The 27076-nt window shown below is 36.5% G+C and overlaps 3 protein-coding genes across 3 annotated transcripts; 1 reads left to right on the top strand and 2 right to left on the bottom strand.

The window, feature by feature from the left end:
* Positions 1 to 628: 628 nt before the first annotated feature.
* Positions 629 to 11348, bottom strand: LOC118277023 (seipin). Its single transcript, XM_035595680.2, has 8 exons — positions 10780 to 11348; positions 9112 to 9257; positions 7704 to 7788; positions 7257 to 7374; positions 6167 to 6305; positions 5590 to 5675; positions 5076 to 5151; positions 629 to 4015 (listed from the first exon to the last, which is right to left on the bottom strand). Exons 1-8 carry the CDS (start codon positions 11055 to 11057, stop codon positions 3933 to 3935), a joined length of 1011 nt encoding a protein of 336 aa, XP_035451573.1. The 5' UTR covers positions 11058 to 11348; the 3' UTR covers positions 629 to 3932.
* Positions 11349 to 11964: 616 nt separating this feature from the next.
* LOC118277022 (valine--tRNA ligase) lies at positions 11965 to 22360 on the top strand. The gene is made up of 4 exons (XM_035595679.2): positions 11965 to 12325; positions 16028 to 16137; positions 16323 to 16813; positions 18395 to 22360. Exons 1-4 carry the CDS (start codon positions 12076 to 12078, stop codon positions 20514 to 20516), a joined length of 2973 nt encoding a protein of 990 aa, XP_035451572.2. The 5' UTR covers positions 11965 to 12075; the 3' UTR covers positions 20517 to 22360.
* Positions 21382 to 26991, bottom strand: LOC118276614 (uncharacterized). Its single transcript, XM_035594963.2, has 3 exons — positions 26443 to 26991; positions 25789 to 26056; positions 21382 to 25472 (listed from the first exon to the last, which is right to left on the bottom strand). Exons 1-3 carry the CDS (start codon positions 26764 to 26766, stop codon positions 25366 to 25368), a joined length of 699 nt encoding a protein of 232 aa, XP_035450856.1. The 5' UTR covers positions 26767 to 26991; the 3' UTR covers positions 21382 to 25365.
* Between the last annotated feature and the right edge of the window lie 85 nt (positions 26992 to 27076).

Here is a 27076-nt window from a genome sequence, read left to right as displayed (position 1 = left end):
GATCCGACTCGAATAAACCGCCAATCAACAAATTTAATATGAGTTACGTTTCAAGTAATCTAAACGAGAGTACGTTCGGCGCTCTAATTAGTTGGTTTATTTAAACCGGCCAATTAGCGTGCCGAACGCGCTCTCGTTTCGTTTTCGTTCAACGTAAAGCAAACTCGTACTGAGGGTATAAGTACTAAGGATCGAATACTAAAAATAATCCTATCATTTTCATCAAATAATGATGTTTAATTATTTTTTTAAAAAACCCTAAGAGTTTTAGCTATTTGGCAACACAGCAGACAAGATACAAGAGGTACTAGATGCATTGCATTTGCATTTTCAGAATAAATTAATAGTAGCATGTAAATTAGGCTTAGGCTTATACATAATAACATTTGCCTTCTCAATCTGTAAGATTATCGCTTGCTTACCATCAGGTGATCCGACTGCTCGTTTACCGACTTATACCGTAAAATAAGGCATAAGTGCCTTTTAGTCTACTAAATCAGGCTACATTATAATTTATCAACAATATGCATAGCCCAGAAATCGAACCAGAGACCCCTTGCTTGAAAGCCTACCGCTCATGCGCGACCAACAACCAGTTTGAATTTAGGTAAAATAAAACTGCAATACATATAGACAACATCAATATTTATTTCTCTAATTCCAAAGTAAAAAATATTATATCACATTATCTTCATAAATATCATGCATTTTATAATCATACATAATACCATTCGATATAATTTTATTTTGAAACAAAATAAACGCACATATATTTTCATATAAAAAACTAATTTAAATATTTACAACTCAGCATTATTCTTTTTCTTTACACTATATTATGATAGTGTCAACATTTCGCCATTTATGATAATTTCAACTGATTGATATAAATGCGAAAGTTACTTTTACCAAGAAATGAACCTGTGACCTCATGGCTAGTAGTCGCTATTGCGAGTATTAGACAGAAGGTTGTACAAATCAACTCCTGCAAAATATTATTAACAAAATATAGTGCAAAGTCATTCATTGAACGATAATTACATCATCAAAGAGTGAATGAATGAATGATATAACAATAGCGTCAGGCCTTTTAACCCTTTAATTTTTTGCCGGAACGCAGATCTAAGTTTTTAAACTGACATGGTCACTAACACTATTATTAGAACTTATGACGGGATATTTACCATGTTTATTCACTTTGGTGAGTTTCCGATATTTCGGCACTGTTGCAAGCGCCATGAACACGGATTAACTGAGTGAATAAACATAATAAATATCCCGTCATAAGTTCTAATAATAGTGGAACGCAGATCTACGCGAGACACAATGTGTTTTCTATTGTGTCTCATATACCGAAAGACAAAAGGAGCTTTTTCAGATATGTGCTATGCTACGTTGCTGTGGATGCGTTTGGCTTCCACCAATCATATTCATTGGTACACATAACTTAGCACTGGTGGAAACAGACTCGGCTAAGTTATGTTTTTTATATGGAAAGATGCATGCTATGGATGGCTTCCCTACTATCGATACATTGCATACTCGAGCTGCACATTTTCCTCACACAGTTACATAGCTAAGTATCAATGGAAACGGTCACATAGCTTTCACAGCTTAGCTATCATCTTCGTAGCATAGTTACATAGCACATCTCTGGTGGAAAAGCCTAACCCACAAAGGGATAGGCAGAGCTTACATATGTATACTTATGACACCCACTTTTCACCAATTATGTTATGAATCCTATGTAATAGGAAGTGATATAATGAATTATATATATATATTTTTTAATTAAGTAGATTACACATTTGATGACATCATCTATCACATAATATAATTCTGTTTTTTATATAAGTATGTATATATTATTTTACTATTTATTTAACACCGAAAGCTTGAAAAGTCATGCTTTTTAGTTTTTACATAGATACGTGGAAGGCACTAACATATAATTTATACATAGTATTAGGTTTTCAGTCACATAGTAAAATATTTAGGCCCCTACTTCACTACTTTTGATTAAAGTTCCAGTAAGTAGATTTGTGACCATCCCCATTCTTCCCATGGGTGTGTAAGACCCGATTATTTGATGGACTACATATACTTATGTTATAAATAACAACTACTGTTCGTTAATTTTGCTAAAACTCGGTAATGTATGTGGTTTTTAGTCAGTATTAGTCTGACACTCCCTCTTACCTCTCCATTGGATGATTTCATCCCCTCAATCAAAAAAGGGGGTGGACTATTACGGGCCGTTGATGTTTACTGAAACTTAATCAATAATAGCAAAATAGGTCCTTTAGTATCAAGCTTTTTTTATAAGGAGGTGCAAATGTACCCCAGGTGAGCCTTAAACTATGTTTTATTACTATTTAACACATAAAATAACATTAGCCATTTTACTGGATATCTACCTGGCTTATCCGGGGTACATTGGTAAATATAACATAGGTAATAAGAACATCACGCTTTTATTTCTAAAAGGAGGGCAGAGGAATAATTGCAGTGTGTATATTGAATCCTATTTTAATGTAATAAGCGTGCTTTATACCAGGTAAACGTACAGGCATTGTGCTATTACTTTCTTTGAGTTTTTAGAATAGATTTAGTTTTTAGTGTTAAAATTTGTGAAAAATAGAGATTATATAGCTATTTTATTTTGGTAAACGTATTTCAGAATAGTTTTTACATTATATTAGTTATTTATATTCTTTACATAAACACTAAATAACGAAAATAATCATGTACTTAGGTACGTAAGTAAATAATTTCATATTATAAGTACTGTAAGAATGGGTTTCTCTGACCCTAGGGGGTAACTTTGACCCAAACTTTTAGACCAATGAAAAACTAATATATACGCTTTGTTGTGGATTCCTATTGGTATAATTTGGGTCAAAATTACCTCTTACGGTCAAAAAAACACAATCTTACGATAAAATTAATTAATTTCAATTTGCAACACAGAAATGTTCAATTTACAAAAAGAGTTGTAAGTTGTTATCTTCCTTTGAGCATTACACAATGTATGAGCAAAAATATGTATCTAGAGTTACCGTTTTACTTTTATTATATAAATGCTCGATGACAAAATATTTTATGTTCCACATAAACACTACAATCATTGAAACCTACGTGTATGGGATCAAAAACTGACGATAATTCACTGGTTTTATTTAAGTTATCATTTGTAATATTTAAATAAATACAAATAAAATGCGACCTTAAATGCTTATAGCACTTTTAGCTGTGAACAGCCAAAACTTCTTGAATGTGTTTAAAATAATTTTGTACAGTTATAGATATAAAGAAATGCTCTTTTGTACATTGTTAAGCAAGTAAAATTATAGATTTAAGTAGTTATGTTAAAATAATTTTTGTGTCTTTTAAAAACATAAAAATGGCACTTTTCAAATCACAGTATTTGATTAAGCATAGTTTCTTAGAATTTATACGTTTTAAGAGACATATACAGTGTGTAAACGAAACGGTATCGGAAAACGCTACAATTTATTTTTTGTTTTTATAATTTTAATTGTTTTAGTTTTCGTGTTAGCAATGGAACACCAGCCTTAAGGAATTGATACCACGGCCTCACAGAAAACCGACGTGAAACAACGGTTCCGTTGTGTGAGTGAGGTTACCGGAGGCCCAATTCCCCCCTTCCCAATCTTCCCCATCCCCATTCCCGAAGAACAACCCTTAAATTCCTAAGTCCAAAAAAGCTGGCACTCCAAAAAATGAGTCCATTCAATTCTCATACTATACAACGCTCTAAGTCTAAAACTAGTATTTCACAATTCTGATCCTAAGGATCATTTATTTGCAAGATTCTGACGTCAGTTTTTGATCCCACACACATCATAATTAGCTAAAAAGTAAATAATAATGAAAACAACAACAAACATTATACATATATTACATCACATTTAAGTCTTTTTGGTTTCCTCCTTCGATTCTATTTGTTGGAATTCCTTTAGAAGTGCGTCCTCGTCGAATAACGACGATGAATCTGGAAAACAAATGTTATATTTCAATGTCACTTTAATTTATTTAGGAATTAATTGCAAAGGCGGTTGTATAGTAAGCTTGCAGACTTTTTATGCACAAAACTACATTTTATAACTGTGAATTTATAAATAGGAAACCTATTTTTAAACTGACATGGTCACCGACAATATCTTTAGAACGTATAACGAGATATTTACTATTCTTATTAATTTCTGTGAGTTTCCGATTAGTTCATCTGTGATCATGGCGCTCGCAACAGTGCCGAAATATCGGAAACTCACAGAAATAAATAAACATGGTAAATATCCCGTTTTAAGATCTAATGATTCTAATATTATTATTCACAATCAAGGGGGCTACTTTTAACTATACCACCAGATGGTGTCAGTGTAAACCTTTAGTTTTTCGTCCATTAGAGAATTAGCTAGTGTCACACCATAGGACATTCAATATTTGACAACTACAGTGATTGGACAAAGACTTTTCGCTACATTAGCGCTATTTGGATTAAAAATCCGATAGCCCCATTTGACCGATGACCACGTGAGAATTGCTTATTTTCAACCACATTTACGTAATGTTTTTGACAACAAAACAAAATCCTACTATCATATTCTGATTATAAATCCGAAAGCTTGTATGTATGTTAGTTTGTCACTCCTTCACATCAAAACGGCTGAAAGGATCTAGAATTACCCATACGCTACATTTTATCCCACAGGATCGCGGCCGAAGTGGCTGGCAGACGCTAGTTCTAAATATATATTATTTAAGCCTCGTATTCATGGTAAACATTTTGCTTAGCAACAGTTGATCAACGTCGTTGATGAATAGCGAGAATGCTGCTGGAAACTTTGTTTAAACTAATATACTATGTTTTCGTTCGCCGGGTGTCAACTCTGCAGCATGGCGCGATCAACTCCGCAACACAAGTGTTGCCCGCAACGTGTTTATGCAACCAAGTTGCTAAACAAAATGTTTACCATGAATACAAGGCTTTATTTGGGATTTTTAATTTTTAATTTTAATTTAATTGCTATTAGATGTAATCATATTCTCACCTTCCCGCTCCAGCTTCACTTTCCCGAATAATTCCTTGTCCTCTTGCTCAGTCTTTATCTCCGAACGGAATTTACTCTGAAAACGGTACAATATATATTTTATTTTCTATATAAATGTAGATTTTTTTTAAAATATCGTGTGACATACTAAATTAACTAAAAATCACGGTTTACTCACGTACCTACATTAATGGAGAAAAACTCTAAGTAGTTTCGAACTCTTCTACATGAGCAGCGTGCGCAGACGCATCGACGTCGCGCAGCCTACACAAGTACTAGCTTGCTAGCCAATAGCTTTTCTCCATTAATGTACGAGAGTAAACTGTGATTTATTTATTTACAAATTTACATATATAACATTACAGCTTACGCCAATACGTTATACAGCCAATAGAATAGTTAAAGTTAAGATACAACAAAAAAAACAAAAAAACAATACACCTAAATAGTAATTAAACATAGACAAAAAAGTGATTGTTAGTAAAAATAAATATAGTGATGTAAAAGCACTTACTTTGATAAAATCGGGCAATCCGTCTTGCAGATGGTACCAGCTCAGTATAAATATAAGCGACACGAAGAACAGATTGGTGCAGATACCTGGAACAAATTCATATTATTAGTATTATTTGTCTGCCGAGTCGAACCGACCAATCAAAGCGCCGAACGCACTCTCTTTTCAATTACTTTAAACATAAAGCAAACTATAGGTACAGTTCATGGCAGTTCCAAAATTCTACTTTATTGAAGTGTAATATAGTCGAAAATCTAATAAAGCAATTAAACAGTTCTTATATATAAAATTATTATAATAGGAGTGGATGACAGATTCTAGATTTATATTTATAACTTAAAAAATTGAGATTTTAGTAGATATTAAAATTCAATTTTCAACGACTTCTTCCCGACTTCGCCTCTTCCTCCTTGGGCGAGGCGAGAGGGAGAGTCAGGCTCTAACTGACTAAAAACCACCCCGACCCTACTCCTGCTTTTCAAGCCGCAGCCCCGGTAAACCCATTAGGTGGTCCGCAGCTCCAGGTTAAAATATACCAGTTAAGGTATAAACATAGTATTAACACAGTAACACTGACCGAACACAGCAGATATCTTGGGCCAGTTGAACATGAGGTACCGCAGGCCCGTGAAGTGCGCCTGCACGTGCAGCTCGCTCGAGTACACCTGCGCGAACCGAGACTGCAGCTCCACGTACGCGTCCGTCGCCGGCTTCTCCTGTCACGTTTGCAAAGTAATATTAAACACCTAATAATGTATCAGAGATATTTTGTAAAACTTTTTTTTAAAAGAGTAACGATGGAGTTTCTTGCTCATTCTTCTCCATTCGAAGCTACACTTTGGAATGAGCGCCTAGCTTCACTGACTGACAGACTGACGGATAATTCAATTTGACGTTCCAAAAGTGCCTTATTTAGGATTAATTGAAATAAATGCTTTGACTTTGACCTAGTCGACTTAAATCGATGACAGCGCCATCTACAACTGACTTAATTGTAATCAGCAAAAATGTTGTTTTAAGTATATTTTCATCACAATATCACATACTTAACTATGGGACAAGCCCGCCACAACCTCCCACACCGCTGCAACTCCTGTAAGCCAGGATCTACAGTAGATACAACCATGAAAACACTGGAACACTGAAGTCCGGCGCGTCTCAGGGACATCAATGACTGTCTTGGATCCCGCAACGAAATTAATCAGAAGATATAATTAATAATAATGTCACATACTTGTGGTAAGTTTTATTTTTATTAAATAGCCTCGCTTTTGTAATAAAATGCAGTAAGTCGTGGCGCATGCTGCTCGTGGCTATGAGCCCCGGATAGGGCTAACTAGTCGAACAGTAGAAAAGTTAGAACGCGAATAAGCCATAAAAAATAATCTATTATATAAAAATAAGTCGGGTTTACCTTCCTGACAGAACGCACAAACCGATTTCCACAGTTTTGCATTCGTTGGAAAGGTCTCGGGCTCCGTGAGGTTTATAGCAAAGAAAATTCAGAAAAAAAATATTCAAGAGGAAATACAGGAAAATGGAAAGTCATTTTTCACATTTCAATGGCGCTGTCCATTTCTGTTATAGAAGTAAGCGAAGCCATCTAGTGGCGAAACGGAGTTCGCCAGGTTTGCTAGTTAACTATAAAATGACATATTTTATCTTACCGGATCATCTTCGAAGTCGCTGAAGAGTTCCACCTTGAGCTGTTGTTTCTCCTCGTCCACGCCGCCGAGGTACAGCGGCGAGAACACAAACGTCCTCATTATGCGATGCAGGAGTGATCTGGAGGTCAATAGGGGAAATTTTTTAGTATACCTAGTTCTAATTTTTTTGCTGCAACTACGTGTGGGTTGGTGCTGTAAAACGGCGCTTGCGTTGTATTTCGTTGTGTGAGGTTACCGGTGGTCCATTACCCCTTTTCACGATCTCCGATTACCCACCAACCCTTAAATTCATAACGCCTAAAAGGCCTATACGCCATTGTGACGCCTCTTGTGTTTTGGGTGTCCATGGGCGGCGGCGATTGCTTACCGTCAGGTAAATACGTATGCTCGTTTATCGGCTTATAGGTACCATAAAAAACTTAGATAATGGATTAATGAGGTACATACCTATATCTGATCATTGCTGACCGGCATGATGAGGAGACCAAGTATCCACCCTTGGCGCGCATTTGAACGCAAACCATGAACATACCTGGAAGTAAACATATTTACAATTCATTATTACCCATTTTTTATTCTCATATTCGGTCTATAGGATCAGTGAAATCCCCAATTCGGAGCTGCGGACTACCTAATGGTTTAGTAAAATGCCCGATCTGAAGCTGCGGACAATCTAAGGAGTTGCTGGGGCCCCGGCTAAAAGCAGGAGTAGGAAAGGGGTGGTTGTTGGTCAGTCAGAGTCTCGTTCCCTCTCGCCTGACCCGACACAGGAGAAGTTATTCGATGATATTCCCCACTCCAAAAAGACGGTTTATTAAAATTATACATTTCAAGCGATGGGACTATGGTATCACAGGAAAACCTCTTATGTGGAAAAATCTGTGGACTGTCATATCTGCTTCCACTTTCATTAAAAAGATGGTGAGCTGTTATGAATACATACATAACTTAACGCCTGTCTCCCATGGGAGTAGGCAGAGACAATGAACCACCTATTGCTACGAATCTTACATACCTCTTTCGCTTAATCAACAGTCATCAGTCCTTTCATGCATGCTCGTCGGTTAAGGGTACTTTTAATTTGGCCCTACTTTAATATATCGCCAATCTTTCTCTCTATGAATACATAATTAAATTGTCTCTAATACTACCCTTTGGCCATAACTAATAGAAAACTATTAGGTAAGTGAATGATAAGAGAATGGACCTTTTATCTATGCATGATTGAATTCTGCTGACTCCCTGACCTTTGATAGGTTGAATACTCTCTCTTGAAGATAAGCTGCGTGAATAGAATGAAAAATTCCACGGAAATGTTTTTTATGTTCTCTACACATTTACTGTTTTGGATTAAGTGTTGGTTAAACTGAATAATTACAACACAAATATCAAGACATCGTACAAAATGTGTTTTTTATAGGATAAAGCAGTAAACCCGCGGCGCACATGGACTAGAGTAATAGGGATGATCATGGAGTATGAAAATTAAAAATCTATTTACTTAGTTAGGATTACCTAACGGACTAAATAGATATAGAAAATATATTAGACGCGAATTCTTTAATTTTTAACGCGCACTCGGTTCGATTTCGTTGAAGTAAAAGAAACTCATACTAACTATGCTCTCAGCATCTAGGAATGAGATGTAAGTAAGTACATATTTGTAAACACTCCCCGGAATCAAGAAAGATCCAGTACTCAGAGTCATTTAATGGTTACTTAACCCAGTCTCACAAATGGTTTTCGATACAAAGTCGTTACTAAGGAATAGTTTAAGTAATCATTAAATGTCTCTGAGTGCGGCAGTAATGTAGGATTTCCTTTCAAAAATACCTAGTTCTAGAAAAACTAATACCTAAGTCCTTGTTGACTTCAGACTCTGGCATCTCTAGCACGAGTTTGATCCTGTACGGCTGCTTCTGCATCAGGATGTTGCTGGCCTTCGTCAGCTGTACGTAGGCATACGGATACGAACATATTCCCGCTTTATCTTCACATGGTCTGGAAAATAAAAAGAATCACATCACATCAACAGTCTATAAGTGAATACTGCTGATGAAAAGCCTCTTCTCACATGGAGGTTTGAGCATTAATCACCATAAATGCATCACACCACATCAACAGCATATAAGTGGCCACTGCTGACCAAAGGCCTCTTCTCACACGGAAGTTTGAGCATTAATCACCATAAAAGCATCACATCACATCTTTTTTTTTTTTTTTAAAACATTGCCCCTCATTAGGATTTTCTCCTGTGTCGTGGGTGCGTTTACAAACATACAAGTTCACATACACATCACGCCCAGACCCGGAACAACAATCTGTGGATCACACAAAGAGTTGTTCCGTGCGGGAATCGAACCCGCGACACGTTGCACGGCAGCCAGTTGCCCAGCCACCGTGCCAACCGTGCAGTCAAAACATCAACAGCATATAAGTGGCCACTACTGAACAAAGGCCTCTTCTCACATGGAGAAGGTTTGAGGCATTAAGTCTTTGACTATGAATAGAAATCTGTTGAGGGCAATTTATTCCTACCCTAAAATAGGTATCCGGTAACCCCTATTAAAGTTTAATGTGTTAATCACCATGCTTGCAGTGCTTGCTCAATGCAGGTTGGCAATTTCAAACTTATATATGTAATTAGAAATTATAAGCCCAGGTTTCCTAACAATGTTTTTTTTAACTGTTTGTTAGTGGTGTCTATATAAGTTTAGAAAGTACATATAACTTGGAAAAATACATCAAGAAGTCACATTTCAATTTGCCGTTGGTAGGTTCAAACCTCCACTCACATGTTTCTAACATTCTATTTTCCTTTTACTTGTTTGTGTTATATGTTACAATTAATAACTAAACAGCTTTTTCCCTAAGAGGTAGGACTACCTCCCAGCAAACTCTTTTCAGAGACTAAGCGTCTATTTCACCACCTTTATATAAGTGCCCGATGGTGCATACAAATTATGTTCTGAATTCAAAGTTACCTGATACATGGAGGCTATCTAAACAATGTAAAACAAGTCCTAAAAAATATAATCTTATGTTATTTCTAACCATAGCTGTAGGTATTGACTAAAACAATTATTCTACTAATATTATACATGTGAAAGTTTGTATGTTTGTTTGTTTATTTGTTACTCCTTCACATCGAAACGGCTAAAAGGATCTAAATGAACTTTGAAACAGGAGTAGATTATGGTCTGGAATAACAGATAGGCTACTTTTTAACCCACAGGGAAACAGGCAAAACCGCTAGTAGAAGCTAGCGCAAAATAAGATAATACATAACAAAGTAATGATTTTGCAAATTGCATGTTATTGTTATTTAAGATAAATATTATCACTGCAAATCTTATTGTTTGTAAATAAGAATAAATATTAGAATTTCTATTTTATATTTTTTGAACAATGGATATTAAAAATTCTTACTATGGTAATGAATCATCTATTATATTATTCATAATAGTTAGTTAGAGTAATATAAAACCTTCACACATAACAAAGAAATTTTAAGAATACTTACTTGAACTGAAAATGCACAGGCCGCACATGAGTAACATTGGGCATATAAATATTGTAGAAGCCGACATACATAAAAATTGATAACCACAGTATAACAGTTATAAATAACGTCACTATAGCGACCCTGTACATCAACTCTTTAACACTTGTTATACTTTCATCAGTCTTTTTCTTATATCCCAAATATTGGTTCACTAAAAACGCTTCGACGGGCTTTCGAAAATATTCCCGCGCCACCGTAAAAGGATTTAAAAAACGCAACACACTTTTTTCGAACATTTTTTTTTTTAATTTATTTAAGTCAAGGAAACTGATCTGTGTTTAATCGTGGGTAGATAAATGTGTAGTAATGATAATGCATATCTCTAGTACAAGGGTTAAGTCCGCTTCGTTGATAGAAGCGTGATAGATGACGCAGTGCACCACGGATGCTTGGAGATTAATTTGATAGCGACGGAGGTCAGTCCGTTTATAAAATATTGATAATTATTTTTGTTATTGTTGATAATGCGCAGATAACATTGAGTTCAATTGACAGATTCAAAATTTCCTATTTGAATTTTTGACACTTTCTTCTGGGACTTTCAATTGGCTACCGTAGGTAAAAATCTGGATTCCCTACGTTATGCATCAATAAAGAGGTTTAAAAGTACTCAAACTGTGTTCCCAAAGATTTGTTGAATTAAAAATATATTGAGTAATATCAAACAAGTTCATATATCACACATACAATATTTAGAATGAATAAAATTACATACAAACATATAATAAAACACTTCATGATTCCAAGATTGTAGGGTAACTTATCTAGTGGGCAACCCAGATTTCACTCTGTTTCTTTACACGCATCAGACAGAACTGTTCGTTGACACTGGCAAAGCTTCTATTATTAATTTTGTTCCATATTATATTTGTAGACGTAGCATATAATATGCAGTGGGAGTTAATATTGGTTTCAGATTTTTATTCATTTCTTATTTATGTTTTAGTTTTGTAAATGTGTCTATTTAAAAGGAACGGAGCGGGGCTGCTGTCTGAATTTGACATTTGTAAATTTATTTTTAAATCTCACAATCTCAGTTCAATGTTCAATATGTTATTAGAAAAAATAGATTATATAGCATGAAAACGAAATAGAACTATATTTAAATCTGGCATCAGAAAGAGATAGAGATAGTTTTTTAAATTTAATAGATATGGAACGCGAAAGATTTGATATTGTCAAAAACAAAACAATTTTCGGAAAAATCTGATCGCGGCTTAGATTTAATGCATATTTTATAAATAATTGAGCAAAATGTTACGTTTACAAAATTATAAAGTAACCTACCAGCATATACAACTACACCAGAGGCTTATAACGAGTACAACAAACATAGTTTTGAAACCAAATGTTTCTGCAAATGCTTATCAGCCCCGAAATGTAGAAAAGAAGAAATATGAAAATTGGGAAAAGTATAATCTGTTCACCGCTGAAAATACTAGCACAAAACCTAAGTTTAGCATGGTGCTACCTCCTCCGAACGTCACCGGGTCTCTTCATTTAGGTTAGAATTTTTATCTTTATATTATACAATATTTACTAATTTGTTAAATGAAAGCTTCTATTTAGACTATAGATCTAAGTAGTAACACTCTTTACCATTAGTGCTGAAGAATTAAGTGAATTGCAAATATCAGGTTAAAAATACATAATAACAAAATTAAAATTTAGGTATAGAAATCTGGAAAAAGGCTTTGAAAATCGTTACAGACATTTAAACGGTCTAATAAAAGATAATCACAATTAAATCAAAAGTAATCTTTCTTACTACTTGGAAAAACAAAGCTGATTTAAACATTTTGTTGTTATTCTAACATCTTAAATTGTTTATCTACACATTTTTTTAGACAAATATTGTCATAAAAATCAAAAGAAGAAATCTGTTAGCTACCCCTCTTCTCAAGGGATCGTCTATATTATTTATTTAATTCTTCTATATTTATTTAAAATTCTCTAAATTTACATTTTTAAATAATATTTAAAACACACAATATAAAATAATATTTAAAAATATATAAATAGGAGCCGACCAGTAGCGGGAACATGGTCCAAGCTACCGGTGGTTAGGGCTCCAGAGACAGAAACCTCCTCACATACGTGCCGTTTCGAGGAGTACTGCCTTCTGCATCAGGCCCTTGATCCATCCGCCCAACCCCAGCCTCCTAAGGTGATTGTCGAGGCTGTTGGGTATTAATCCGTTGGCTGACACGACTATCGGCACAATGATAGCCGAATCCACACTCCACATGTCGACAACCTCGTGAGCCAAGTCAAGATATTTTATTTGTTTATCTTTTTCAGCTTTCACGAGGTTCTCGTCATGAGGAATGGTGATATCGACTATCATCGCGCGGCGCGCTTGCCGATCTATCACCACTATATCAGGTTTATTGGCTACAATAGTCCTGTCAGTGATGATAGATCGATCCCAGTACAACGTGATATGGCCGTTTTCGAGAACTGGATCGGGCACATACTTGTAGTATGGAACCTCAAACTCAACAAGTTGATAGTGCAAAGCAAGTTGCTGGTGGATAATCTTGGCCACCTGATTATGTCTATGCAAATATTCACCATTAGCCAAACGACCACAATGACCAGAAATTATATGTCTTATGGATTCACCAGGACTATGACATGCCCGACATATGTCAACGGTCCCATCCTTAATAATATATTTCCGGTAGTTATTCGTAAGGATAACTTCGTCCATAATTGCACAGACAAATCCTTCAGTTTCACCAAAGAGATTACTGAATCGTAGCCAAGATACGGACGCCAGAAAATCTACACTGGGTCCATGAAGGGCCCGGAAGAAGCGTCCGTGGAGCTCCTTGCTATGCCATACCTCCTTGCGGTCATTGACGCTTAATACCACAGGTTTGCGCCAATTCTCTTTTGCTAAAGATAGTGGAGTGAATCCATTGTCCATTGCTGTTACTTCTCGATGCATACCCTCGTTTACTTTCAGGAAATATTCCCTGAGGTTGCACACCTCACGGTTATAAAGGGTCTTAGCATTTAATAAGCCTCGACCCCCACACTTCCGCGGGATGTACAACCTCATGATCGATGAACGAGGGTGATGCATACGATTTGCAGTCAGTAGTGTTCGGACTCGCCTATCCAGGGCGTCAAGTTCAGTCTGAGTCCACTTGAGTATACCAAAAGAATACATCAGGACCGGCATGACCCAACCGTTATAGGCTCGCACCTTGTTTCCGCCTGATAATGAACTTTTCAGCACTTTATTCAGGCGGCCAAAGAAGCGTTCCCGTAACGATTGTTTCATGTCCGGTCCATTAATGCCTAATCCCTCTGACATACCCAGGTACTTGTAAGTATCATTTGCGGAGAGCGTTCTTAGTTTTGTGAAATCTGAGAGTTCTAGACCCTCAGATTCCACAATCCCTCCTCGCTTCACATGCATGACAGCACATTTATCTACTCCAAATTCCATTCTGATGGAACTACTAAATTTTTCAGTTATTTTCAGTAGTTCCATCAGTTGTTTGTTATTTGGAGCAAACAACTTGAGGTCATCCATGTAAAGCAAGTGGGATATGACTAGACCCCTTCTCCGCAAAGGATAGCCTAGCCCTGAAGCCTCCAATAAAGTACTGAGAGGATTCAAGGCCAAGCAGAACCATAGTGGGCTCAGACTGTCACCCTGGAATATTCCTCGCACTATCCTTACAGGTTCTTCACTCCCTTGGATTTGTCTACATCCCGGATAGCAAAGCACAGTACTCCATTGCCTCATACATGACTGCAAGAAGGCGCGTAGAGTTGCATCTATCTTATACAACTCCAGCACCCTCATGAGCCATGTATGTGGCACAGAGTCATATGCCTTTTTATAATCTATCCAGCATGTAGACAAATTCTTTCGGGACCGACGAACCTGTTGGCTTACAACCATATCAATAAGGAGTAGCTCCTTAGTTCCACGAGACCCCTTCTTACATCCATTTTGAGATACAGACATAATGGAATGTTTTTCAATATGTTTTGTTATTTTTGTTCTCAAAATAGATGTAAGAAGTTTATAGACCGTTGGTAAACATGTAATTGGTCTATAATTTTTGGGTTCAGTGGAACTACCTGATTTATGGAGCAGATGGGTAACGCCTGTTGTTAGAAATTGTGGCAACGATCCAGCTTCTAAAGCTGCCTGGAACTGTGATGCTAAGCGAGCGTGTGAACTGGTGAACCATTTGAGCCAGAAGTTGTGCAGCCCGTCTGGCCCCGGTGATTTCCAATTTGGGACCGAACAGGCTGCACTGCTCACATCAGAGGAGGTGATTATCACCTCCTCCATCTCTGGCACAGTTTCACACCTTCGCTCAACATCACAAATCCAGTCATCCTCTGTGTGGCTGACAGGCACCGACCAGATGTTGCGCCAAAATGTGTTAGTTGCTTCATCATCCGGTCGCCGCCCATCAGTCACATCTTGGTTGGATCGTTCCCAATTTCTATATACCCATCTCTGATCTCTTTGGAACATGCGATTCTGAGTATATCGCTCAACTCGTTTTTTGTACCGCCTGATACGATTTGCCCATGCGTAGACTTTCTGCTTCAGGAAGTCGATGCGCTCTGTAACACGCGACATGTATTCATGAGGACTGGTTTCAGTCCCCACAAATGCACGTCTTACAAAGCGCATCACTCTAGGACGAGTATTGCCCTCCCTGAAACAGGATAGTTTGCCGATAAGCACCCTGGCCTCACTGATACGACGTTCAATCCTGCATTGCCAGGCTGGTACTGTTGGTTTTGGTCGGACTGCTGCGTCAAGATTCGAGAATCTGACGTTAGCCACTCGACAAGCTGCTACCGCCCCACAGTACAGGATCGAGTGTGTATCATAGAGGTTTTCGCTACTTTCAAAATATGTTTTAAGTAATAAATATAAATAAATTAATTAATTAATTAATTTATAATATATATAAATTGGTTATTTAATTAATTATTATATCAGCTTACTTATGTAACTATTTGACGAGGAACTTGACTAGTTTCAAGCAATGCTAGAGGCTCATATTTATGAGCAGCATTTTGCTACACAAGCTGCTACTCAAGCTGATGTTACTCAGTAGCCTTGTCAAACAGTTACATGAATAAACCAATCACATAATAATTAATTTAGTATGTCTCGCAAAAGTTATAATAAAATTTATATAAAATATTAATATTTCAGGTCATGCATTAGCATGTACAGTCCAGGATGTGATTGTAAGACACAAGAGGTCTAGGGGCCACAATGTGCTCTGGTTGCCCGGCATAGACCATGCTGGGATCGCTACACAGGTACAACACTTAAATATATTCTTCACATCTTACATAGATCTGCGTTCCGGCACACGACGGGTAACCCATGGTATGTCAGAACGCAGATCTACGATCTACGCGAGACATAACGTGTTTTCTATTATGTCGCATGTACCGAAAGACAAGAAATTAAACTTGATACCTTACCTGTTCTTTTTTTACAGGGTGTAGTAGAAAAATATCTAAAAACAAAACAGGATGTATCACGCCACGACATAGGACGGGAGAAGTTCCTACAAGAAGTCTGGAAATGGAAGGAAAAACATGGACATACTATAGTGAACCAATTGAAAACACTTGGTTGTTCCCTCGACTGGGGTCGACAGACTTTTACCATGGACCCAAAGCATACAAACGCTGTAAACACAGCCTTCATAAAACTATTTAAAAAAGGTCTCATATACCGCAAAAAGGCCTTAGTTAACTGGTGCAGTACTTTAAAGTCTACTGTCTCCGATATTGAAGTAGACAATGTCCCTGTAAATGGCCCAAAAGACATGATTGTACCCGGGTATGATAGACCCATTAAGTTTGGTGTGATATACCACTTTGCATATAAGTTGGTTGATTCGGATGAGGATATTGTGGTTGCTACTACGATGCCGGAGACTATGTTGGGTGATATCGCGATTGCTGTACATCCTCAGGATAAAAGGTAATTTTGATTATAAATTTTTGTCTCTTTTTCTTAGTGAGTAACGTTGATTTTGCAAACAAAAAATTTTAAGTTCTTGATCAAGGTAAATAGAATTCTGTTTTTATCCGACTTCCCAAAAAGAAGGAAGTTCTCAATTCGGCCAACTGAATTTGTGGCACCGACTTCTAAACTAGCAGTGTGTAGGCACAGGCGCTTCCTTACAGACAGAAGCATTAAGGTCGTTGTCGACGGGGAATGCTCCGACTCTCTGTCTGTGAACGCAGGTGTTCCTCAAGGCTGCGTGCTATCACCTACCTTGTTCCTCATCCATATCAATGATATGTTGCAAATCAGCGGCATTCATTGTTATGCGGATGACAGTACAGGTGATGCCTATTATACCGGCCGCGCTAACATTTCTCGGGAAAACGTCATCGAAAGCCGAAACAGACTTGTGTCAGAAATCGAGACTTCTTTGCAGAGAATCTCAGATTGGGGTGAACTTAATCTGGTCCAGTTTAACCCTACTAAGACACAGGTCTGCGTGTTTACCGCTAAGAAACTACCGTTGGTCGTCTCACCTCAGTTTCAAAGTACCCCTCTGACTGCCTCAGCCGGTATTGGAATACTTGGCATCAACATTTCGAGCGACGTCCAGTTCCGTGGTCATCTGGAGGATAAGGCTAAATTAGCCTCGAAAAAGCTTGGTGTGCTCAACAGATCGAGGCAGTATTTCACTGCAGCCCATCGCTTGCTTCTATATAAGGCGCAAGTTCGGCCCCATATGGAATACTGCTCTCATCTTTGGGCGGGGGCACCCCAGTACCAGCTTCATCCCCTGGACCGCGTTCAGCGGCGTGCGGTTCGGATTGTTGAGTGTCAGGAAGTTTCAAACCGACTTGACACTTTGGCAATGCGTAGAGATGTAGCTTCGTTGTGCATCTTCTATTGCTTATACCACGGGGAGTGCTCTGAGGAATTGTTTGGTCTTATACCTGCCGCTTCTTTTCGCCATCGACCCACACGACAGCATTTCCATCCCCACCATATAGATGGTTGGCAGGCCACAACTGTGCGCTTCTCGCGCAACTTTCTGCCTCGCACAGCAAAACTGTGGAATGAGCTGTCGTCGGCGGTATTTCCGAACCGATACGACCTTCAAACCTTCAAGAAAAGAGCATATTCCTTTTTAAAAAAAGGGCGGCAACGCACCTGTGACTCCTCTGGTGTTGCGGGTGTCCATGGGCGGCGCTGATCGCTTACCATCAGGTGACTCGTTTGCTCGTTTGCCTCCTATTCCATAAAAAAAGGCAGTAATTGTACTGCCTTTTTTTCAAAAACCAAAAAAAAACTATCATTGCATAGATTTTTTTTGGTTTTTAGCGTAGGGATTTTACTTTTTGGAAGTCGGTTTTTTAAACGTAGTTTTAATATACGATTGCTACTTTTGCAAGTCGCCACCCCTGGGGCCTTAGTCTTCTATTACAATTGTGTCAGAATGGTCGATCACTGAGCACAATTGTAATAGCAGACTAAGGCCCCTGGTTGTTTTTGTTGCTACAGACTCTGATGTCGAATATACAAATTACTCATTTACAGGTACAGACATTTGGCAGGTAAGCGAGTTTGGCATCCATTTAGAAACGAAACATTACCAATCATAAAAGACGAATTCGTTGACAAAAAAGTTGGAACCGGCGCGGTGAAAATAACACCAGCGCATAGCAAAGTGGACTATGAAGTAGCAAAAAAGAACAACAGTATACGATTAATTCAAGTTATTGATGAAAACGGACGAATGACTACTTCAGACCAATTCAACGGATTGAAGAGATATGAATGCCGGCAGCTGATCTTAGAGACACTAGATAATTTAGGCCTTTTAAGGGATGCCAAACCACACCCAATGACCTTACCAATATGCAGTCGAAGCGGCGGCATCATAGACCATCTACCCAAAGAACAATGGTTCTTATCCTGCAGTAAACTAAACGAGAAGGCCGCCGCACTAGTCGACAAAGGCCACCTGGTCATTGAACCCGCGAAGTACGTCAAATACTGGCAGAACTGGACCGGCAACGACCGTGACTGGTGCATCTCCAGACAACTTTGGTGGGGACACCAGATCCCAGCCTACAAATGCAAAGTCGATCGAAATGTAGTTTGGATCGCCGCTCAAAACGAAGAAGCGGCTAAAGTAGAGGCTTCAAAAGTTTTAAGAACCTTACCCGACCTGATCAAAGTTGAAAGAGATCCGGACGTACTTGATACCTGGTTCTCATCAGGGATCTATCCGTTCGCAGCGCTGGGGTGGCCGGATTCTGCCAAGGAGAAAGATTTTAAGAAATTCTATCCCTTAGATCTGTTAGCGACGGGACACGATATCTTAGGATTCTGGGTCCATAGGATGGTCATCCTCGGATTAGAGTTAACAGACCAGTTGCCATTCAAAAAGGTTTTACTGCACGGCGTGATTTGCGACAGTAAAGGCGCCAAGATGTCCAAAAGTAGAGGGAATGTCATAGACCCTATAGACGTTGTAGAAGGAATTAATATGGAGAATCTTAAAGACAAAACGAAAGAATTGCACAGAAATGGAATTTTGAGTTTGACTGAAATGGACAAAGCTTTGGCGTATCATCAGGCGAACTTCATGCAAACTAAAGGGATACCGGAGTGTGGAGTAGATGCTTTAAGGTTCACTTTGCTGTCACACGATATTAAATCTCATTTTGTTAACTTTGACATTGCGATGTGTCACTCTAACAAACTCTTCGGCAATAAAATTTGGCAGAGCGTTCGGTATACCCAGCTCTCGTACTCCAAGCTGCCCGCTTTAAGCACAGAGATAACTAAGGCCAACCTTACGTATTTCGACAAATGGATCCTAAGCAGAATGTCAGATATGGTAGAGACAGTCAACAAGTCTATGGATAACTACGAATTCCATTTAGCTACAAAAGCAATAAGGACTTTTATGTACAATGAGTGTTGTGATATTTACTTGGAGGCTACCAAACCAGGGTTTGCCGGTAAAGATCCAGTAAAGGCGTATGCTCACGCTCACACGTTATCCGCCGTATTAAATACATCACTGAGGTGCCTCGCGCCTTTCATGGTGTATCTGACAGAAGAACTAATTCCAAAAGTGCCCACCTTCTCAAATAACATCATATTCAACTTTAAAGACGGACCAAACAAATATTATGATTTCCCTTTTAGGGAACACTTTATGGAGTGGAAAGACAGCGCTATCGAGAAGCAAGTGGATCGATTTATGAACACGATATATTTGGTTAGGGAGCTAAAGGCTCTTTATAACATTTCGAATAAAATGCGACCTTCAATTTACATTAACAATTTAGACGAAACTTTGAGAACTGATATACAGAGTAATCAGGAGGTATTTCTAAATCTATCGCGGTGTAGTGATGTGGCGTTCAAATCGGATCCGGAAAAGAATTATGTGACCGCGGTATTGGATAAAAATACAGAAGTGAACGTTGAATTGTTGGGTGAAGATGTGGAGTTGGCGATATTTGCGGCTAAGACGAAACTGGAAAAGAAAATTCAACAGTTGAATGAGAGTTTATCGAGATTAGAAGCAAAGTTCGCGAGTGGGCATTATTTGGCGAATGCCCCGCCGTGGGCGCAGGCCATAGACAAAGAGAAACTACATTCGAAGAAGAAAGAATTAGAACAATTGCAAAGACTGATGTAGATTAAAAATTAAAACTAAAATTAGTTTGTAGGCGATGCTTAACTTGCTGTTGGATTGTGCAATAATTTTAAAGATTTTGTTGAGGGAAATTCGATTGGAAACAAGTGATTTTGCTATGTTACTTAAGTTAGGACCTCACCTAGGGATGATAACGGGGTATGGAAATTAAAAATCTATTTAGTCCGTCAGTTAGGTAATGGAAAAATATTAGACACGTAATTTGTTTATTTTGTCATATAAAATAGCAATACTTAGATGAATGAAAGTTTAGAAATAGGAGCAAATACGTCATTATTATACGTATAAAAAGTATCTAGAAGTGACGTCACGCAATAATTATTTCAAATCGAGATATCTTCCAAAGTATTTGTTAACATAAGAAAATACAAAAATACGTGTCTAATATTTTAAAATAGTCTACAAGACGGACTTTAAAATAAAAATTTGTCATCTACCCTATTACCTTCCCATTAAGGACGATTATTGCAGTTTAATAAAATTAGTTGTTACCATTGGTAAATGATAACATTCTTCTATTACTAAAGGCAATATCTTAAATGATTTACCTTCAATGTGGTATTTACATAAATGCATTATATCAATTGTTTCCTATAAAGTAACAAAATTTAAAATATCATGTGTTATGTCAATCAGGATTTGTTTTTTAAATATCTTATGACGACATCAATGCCATGAAATATTTAAATCTAAATTAGAAATAAGTACGCAACATAATTTCCATAGTAAAAAAAACAGTAAAATTGTTAAGTTATTAAAAATAATGTTATTTAATGCTTTTGTTTGTTGTATATTTATTAAATTAATATGAAATTTATGTCAACATTTTTTTAAATAAACGACAAAGTTTTAAAGTTTAAAATGTTTATTTGTTAAAAAAATTCAATATTTTGTTTAAAAAAAACTTACAACAGTTGATATATAATATATTAATTGACTAACAATATGTGGCCCCTTGGAACCAAAATAATACATTTTTATCACTACGATAACGTTAAAAAAATCAAAGTTAGCATTGAGCATTGACTATACAATAATTAAAATCAGAAAACTAAAATTTGATTTTGTTTAGGGAACAGAGTATAGTTCCCTAACTGCCAATTTCAATAACCTATCTATCTGAAGATTTGCCTACTAGAGATAATATTTTAACATAAGCTCCATACAAAATGTCTCAAAATTCGATTTCTAGTAGGCAAATGTACAGATAGATAGGTTATTAAAATTGGCCGTAAGAAAAGGAGAATCCTCCGACCAGGCAAAGTGATTGTGCTTGGCAGGCTTTCAGCCCAACGGTTATTCGTTGAGATTTTCTATCCGTGTTTCTTTGTATGCAAACTTCATATGTGCTATGTACCATATAAATCTCTGTATACTACAGTCAATGCTAACTTTAAATTTTTAACAAAACTATAATAAACAAAATAAAGACGACATCTTAAAAATACACTTAAAAAACTACCAACATAACTTGACCTGTCTGAAGTTTACTACAAACTACAATCTTATCGTTGTCTCTTTCTTTCGCAACCGTTCATGTGTAATTACATCTCGCTCACTCCTGCATACGTGCCAACTTCAGAGAGGTCAAGAGTTTTGTTTTGAGCGTTTTACACAACAACGATAATATTGGTTAACAAAGTGGATATAATGGTATCTTATGAAATACATGGACAGGGGGTGATTAAACAGAGGTTAATTATTTTATATACAATTCGAGACCATTTAAACATTAAATAAGGGACGTAACTACGCGTAGATAATGATTGCTTTAAGAACTCATCTAACTCATCTCTCCTTTGAAGTCCTAGTACAGGCAAATAACTTTATAGGAGCTACTTAACTGTGCGTAATTACATTTAATTTATTTATGATGATTATTGAATTTTGAATAAAGATTAATTTCATAGTCGGAGTTCGGTTCACGGAATAACTCTTCGTGTGATTTAAGAATTGTCCCTTATTTAAAACAATACCTACTTCTTATACTAAACATATACCTAGATATGTATGCCTTTAAGAACAATAAGTATACATATTTCTTATATATTAATTCGTTTTCACCTCCTGATTTTCCTTAAAACTACCGAGTTGTTTTAAGAAAATACATAGGACGAAACCTGATTGGCCGGCGCAAATAAACCCACCAATCAGCGACAAAACGCTCTCGTTTTGTTTTCGGTCAACGTAAAACAAACTCGTAGGGCAAGTGACCCGGTTGTGGCCATCGACCCCTTTGTGGCCACTTGGGCCTTCAAATATTTATAACTAAGGCATGGACAAATAAATTACTCTGTGATGTACAGTATTTAAAATATTGAATATTGGAGACACTGATACCGTTGGCAGCTTTGATGTGTCAAACTTCACTTCGATGCAACAAGTCATTCTTTTTAGTTGAGGGTGAAATTGTTAAGATCTTAACAAAAAGGCTAAGGCGAGCGGGTGAGGATTTGGTTTTTATTTTTTTAATCTTTGCTTATTGTTTGGATGTTTATGTTAATACTACATAAAGAATATATTGTCTAAGTGGAACTAATGTAATTTTGTCGCCATATGTTTCTGAAGTGGGATTATTAGAAGGTGGCCACTAATGGAGACAAAATTATGAATTTCTCCATCTTTGGCCACACGGCTGGCCAAAACTTTTGTACATCAACGCCCTAATTCTAGTCATTTATCGTAATTTATTTATTATTTTTCCTTGGCTTTACATATCAACAAATACATATTTTTCATTTTCAGAGATGCAATAAATTGCCTTCACACAAAGGGAGGTCAGTTTACTTTGCAGCTTTTACCAACGTCGTGTAAATGTTGATCTCTTTATTTGTAAGTTAAATTCAAGTGAAGTAATAATATTTCATATTTTCCAGACAAAATGAAAACCATTGTTTCTAAAATATCAAATTTAATTAATTTTTGATTACTTTTATTGTATTTTTTGATGGCCAGAACTGGCACACGACCGTGGCCAGAAATGGCACGAATCTGGCCAAAAATGGCACAAGCTCCCTTTTTTTTCTTTTTTATACAGTTATTTTTCTATTTGACGTTCTTTAAAAAAAGGGTTTTCTTAGGCAAGGTTAATACATGTTAAATGACTTTTTACAAGAAATATATTCGTGATGACAAAATCTCCTAAGTTAAGAAAGCCTTAAAGTCGACAAAATTCTTAAAGTGGCCACAACCGGGTCACTTACGATACTAAGGGTAGTAAAATTCACTGAGAAATTGACTTGAAACTTAACTTACTAACAAGACTCAGTGTTTCGATATGAATGAAGGAATTACCTATTTTGTTTACATTAATTATTACAACGATCATATTTTAAAAACACTTTTCTTAACAAATAAATAACATAAATCCTGCATTAAACGTAGTAGTATAACAGAAAATATTTTTAATCCACTTTAGAATAAAAGCGGTTCTTAGTTTGACTTATATGTATGAATGTTTGTGCGCGATTATCTCACTTTAGGCTGAACCGACTTTGATGTGGTTTTAGCATAGTATTTTTTAGACTTAGGAAAAGGCTTTGGGGATATTACCTGACTTAAATACAATGGAGTAATGAAAATTCACGCCCTTTCTTTTTTAAAGTTTTTTAAACAAATTGAATGTAACTTAGCCTTAATCACTTGTTAGTAAGATTAGACCATATTTATTAACATACACTTATATCTTAGACATATGAAAATATTATATTACGTTACTATTATATCGACATAGAGAACTCACATACATAGACACAAAATATACACTTAGTTTATACAAAATGTTTGACACATATTATTGATCCAATAAAACACATACATAGTCACTCACTTTTTTTAAAATATTCGATATTTTACTTTTTCGACACATAATAGTGACGAAATAATTATCCTTATTTAATATTTTAAACATTTCATACAAGACAGACTATTAAGATTAAATAGCATCTTAGCCTCACTAAGTTTATAGTCTGACTTTTAAGGTAAGCGGTGGTAAGCGTCAACAGACCCGCATCGTACGTATCTTACGCATTCCATATAACGTCATCGGTACGCATCGCATGTTCGAGTAGACATTGCCAATGATGTGGTCCGTACGATGCGGATCCGTGGACGCAGTTGTATGCGTTTCTATACAAGTTGCGTTGCGTGCGATGCGTACGTTGCGGGCCCTTGGACGCGTACCTTTAATAGTAATCTATTTGGGTTCATGCATAACAACTAAATGTAATTAAAGTAGTCCATAATGTTAAAAAGTAATAATTTTTTGCCAGTCCTAAAAGGCTACCCATTTGACTCTGAAAAAGGATTGGCACTATTTTATGTCTTGTTGGTTACACCATTTTAGCAACTTGAACATTTTTGGTCTTTATAGCACACTTGTCTGTGATAGGTTTTAGCAAAAAAACAAACCATTGAATGGGTAATTTTATGATCACAACAAAATAGGAGTCAAGCCCTATTTTTTATTGCACCTCTGAATTATAGGAGGGAGATTATTTAAATAGGCTTAGAACCAGTACCATTAGAACGAGTTAGTTTTACGTTTCACGAAATTGAAACGAGAGCGTGTTTGGCGCTCTGATTGATTGGTTTATTTGCACAGGCCAATCTGAACTCGTACTAAGGGTACAGTTTTACAGAACCTCCCATTAAATTTGCACAAACATTTAATTGAAAAATAATAAATAATATCATACAAAAGTTTTCTCTTTCTGCTTTACAGTACCTAGGCCTAATAACAATTTAATAAAACTTTTAAATGAAAAATAAAAATCTAAACACAACATGAAAACAATTGTAAACCTAGTTATCTTAATAAATAAAAAAAATACTACGATTTTAACCTCTTTGGTAATTTCCCTTTACAATTTGTGTCTGGTAACATTATTTTTTTATTACCTGTGTGTAGGCAGATGTATTCTTGGGGCTTGTATCCATCTGTAAAATAAGAAATACTTTTATATAAAACAAAATATTTTTTATTTATGCCTTCTAGTTCAAAGTCAAGGTCATCAGTGTAAGGCTTAAAATTATCAATTGATAGTCAGATCAGTTTAAGGCTTTAAATGATCAATTGATTTGATATCACCTACAAAAAATAACAGATTTTTATAATTTTCTAAAATAACTTTCGTATTTATTTCCAAAGGAAAGAACAATAAAATAACCCATTTTCAAAGAAATAAAAAAATCCTGTTTAACGAAACTGAAACAAATAAAAAAAAATCTAACTAAATAAATGTTAAATACTCACTTATTCTCCGTAAATGCGGAGTACTCATCACTTTGCTCTGATCTTCATGCCATTTAACATGTTTGACAAGGCAGAACAGGTACTTGAACATTTGCGAGCATTTGGCACATGCATACATCATCTCTCCCTGGCCCTCCCTCGACGGTTTAGTTTCCGTTTTGGTCGGAAATACTTCGCAGTCTATGGAACTCTTTATTACACCTCCGGGCAATATTTCCAATGTCGGCCAACTGTCTGTCTGGTCTGATTTGGATAGTGTTCTTATTCTCTGTGGATTATAAAGTAAATTGTTGTTTAATACAGTTAAATATAAAGCATTAATTTTTTTTTAACAGGCCAAGTCCAAAATCTAATTTTAATAATAAAGAAAAAAAAAACAATGGAAAGACAAAGAATATGGGTCCATTTAATTAAGAATATGTGAATTGTTATATTAGAAAATTTAAAGTTTATCACAACTGTCATAGATTGATTTAAGAAAATACCAATCAAATACAGTAAAAATAATTCTTGAATCTTAAAAACTATCTCTTTCATTGGTCAAGGCTTACATTGTGCGCCGCGGAAATGCACATACCAATCTTACATACCTACATTAATATGTCGACATTTATCTCAAAACTAGTTCAAGGCCAGGTCACAAAATAAACATACCAAAGGGTCCTTCATTCTTGGATGGTCCAGCAGTTCAGGAACAATCACCTCTTCGGTATCACTGCACCCATCCTCATCCTCTTCATCACACAACTCCTCAGAGTGCACGGAGACCATACTCCCGATATTTGAGTCACTATCTTCATCAATATAATCGTTGTAATCCAGTATATCATCCTGACCGACCTCGAAAATATCCTCCTCAGACGCAGGAGGGATGTGTATCTCTATTGTCCTGTCTATCCTATCCCTCGAAGGCTGAACGTCCTCCATCCTAACGAGCGCCACATTCTCCAAATCTTCATTTTCAAGAGCTGAAGACATTTTTCCGATTTGCTTCTCAAAACATTCAAGTTTTCACATTGTTTGTTCTATAATAATATACAGGAATCTAATATTTGGTTTGTGGGCTAGATATAATTGTTTTATTAGAGTATTTTGGTAGACTTCCTGTTTGCAGTTTATTTATTTTCGTAATTTCCAAAACAAATCAAGGAATAGAACAAGTGACAGCTACTGTGATGTTTGTTTTTGGCGTTTGCTGTCTCTCAGTCTCTCTGTCATTATTATCTTATGTCAGTGGGAAACAGATTATGTAATAGTTGTCTATGAATAATTTTTGCCCGCCAAAATT

The sequence above is a fragment of the Spodoptera frugiperda genome, chromosome 17 (assembly GCF_023101765.2).
Source record: "Spodoptera frugiperda isolate SF20-4 chromosome 17, AGI-APGP_CSIRO_Sfru_2.0, whole genome shotgun sequence".
In the NCBI taxonomy this organism is placed as follows: domain Eukaryota; kingdom Metazoa; phylum Arthropoda; class Insecta; order Lepidoptera; family Noctuidae; genus Spodoptera; species Spodoptera frugiperda.
The sequence above is the reverse complement of the archived record's forward strand: the minus strand, read 5'-3'. Positions and strand labels throughout refer to the sequence as shown.

Excerpts from the sequence above, each read along its gene's own strand:
- LOC118277023 (XM_035595680.2), bottom strand. The coding sequence starts at position 11,057 with ATGTTCGAAAAAAGTGTGTTGCGTTTTTTAAATCCTTTTACGGTGGCG. Across the intron at positions 5,676-6,166 it reads CAAGATATCTGCTGTGTTCG|GTATCTGCACCAATCTGTTC; the intron begins GTCAGTGTTACT and ends AATTTGTTCCAG. Across the intron at positions 4,016-5,075 it reads AGTGAAGCTGGAGCGGGAAG|ATTCATCGTCGTTATTCGAC; the intron begins GTGAGAATATGA and ends TTTGTTTTCCAG.
- LOC118277022 (XM_035595679.2), top strand. The coding sequence starts at position 12,076 with ATGTTACGTTTACAAAATTATAAAGTAACCTACCAGCATATACAACTA. Across the intron at positions 12,326-16,027 it reads CACCGGGTCTCTTCATTTAG|GTCATGCATTAGCATGTACA; the intron begins GTTAGAATTTTT and ends TTAATATTTCAG. Across the intron at positions 16,814-18,394 it reads GTACATCCTCAGGATAAAAG|GTACAGACATTTGGCAGGTA; the intron begins GTAATTTTGATT and ends ACTCATTTACAG.
- LOC118276614 (XM_035594963.2), bottom strand. The coding sequence starts at position 26,766 with ATGTCTTCAGCTCTTGAAAATGAAGATTTGGAGAATGTGGCGCTCGTT. Across the intron at positions 26,057-26,442 it reads CAAGAATGAAGGACCCTTTG|AGAATAAGAACACTATCCAA; the intron begins GTATGTTTATTT and ends TATAATCCACAG. Across the intron at positions 25,473-25,788 it reads TCCGCATTTACGGAGAATAA|ATGGATACAAGCCCCAAGAA; the intron begins GTGAGTATTTAA and ends CTTATTTTACAG.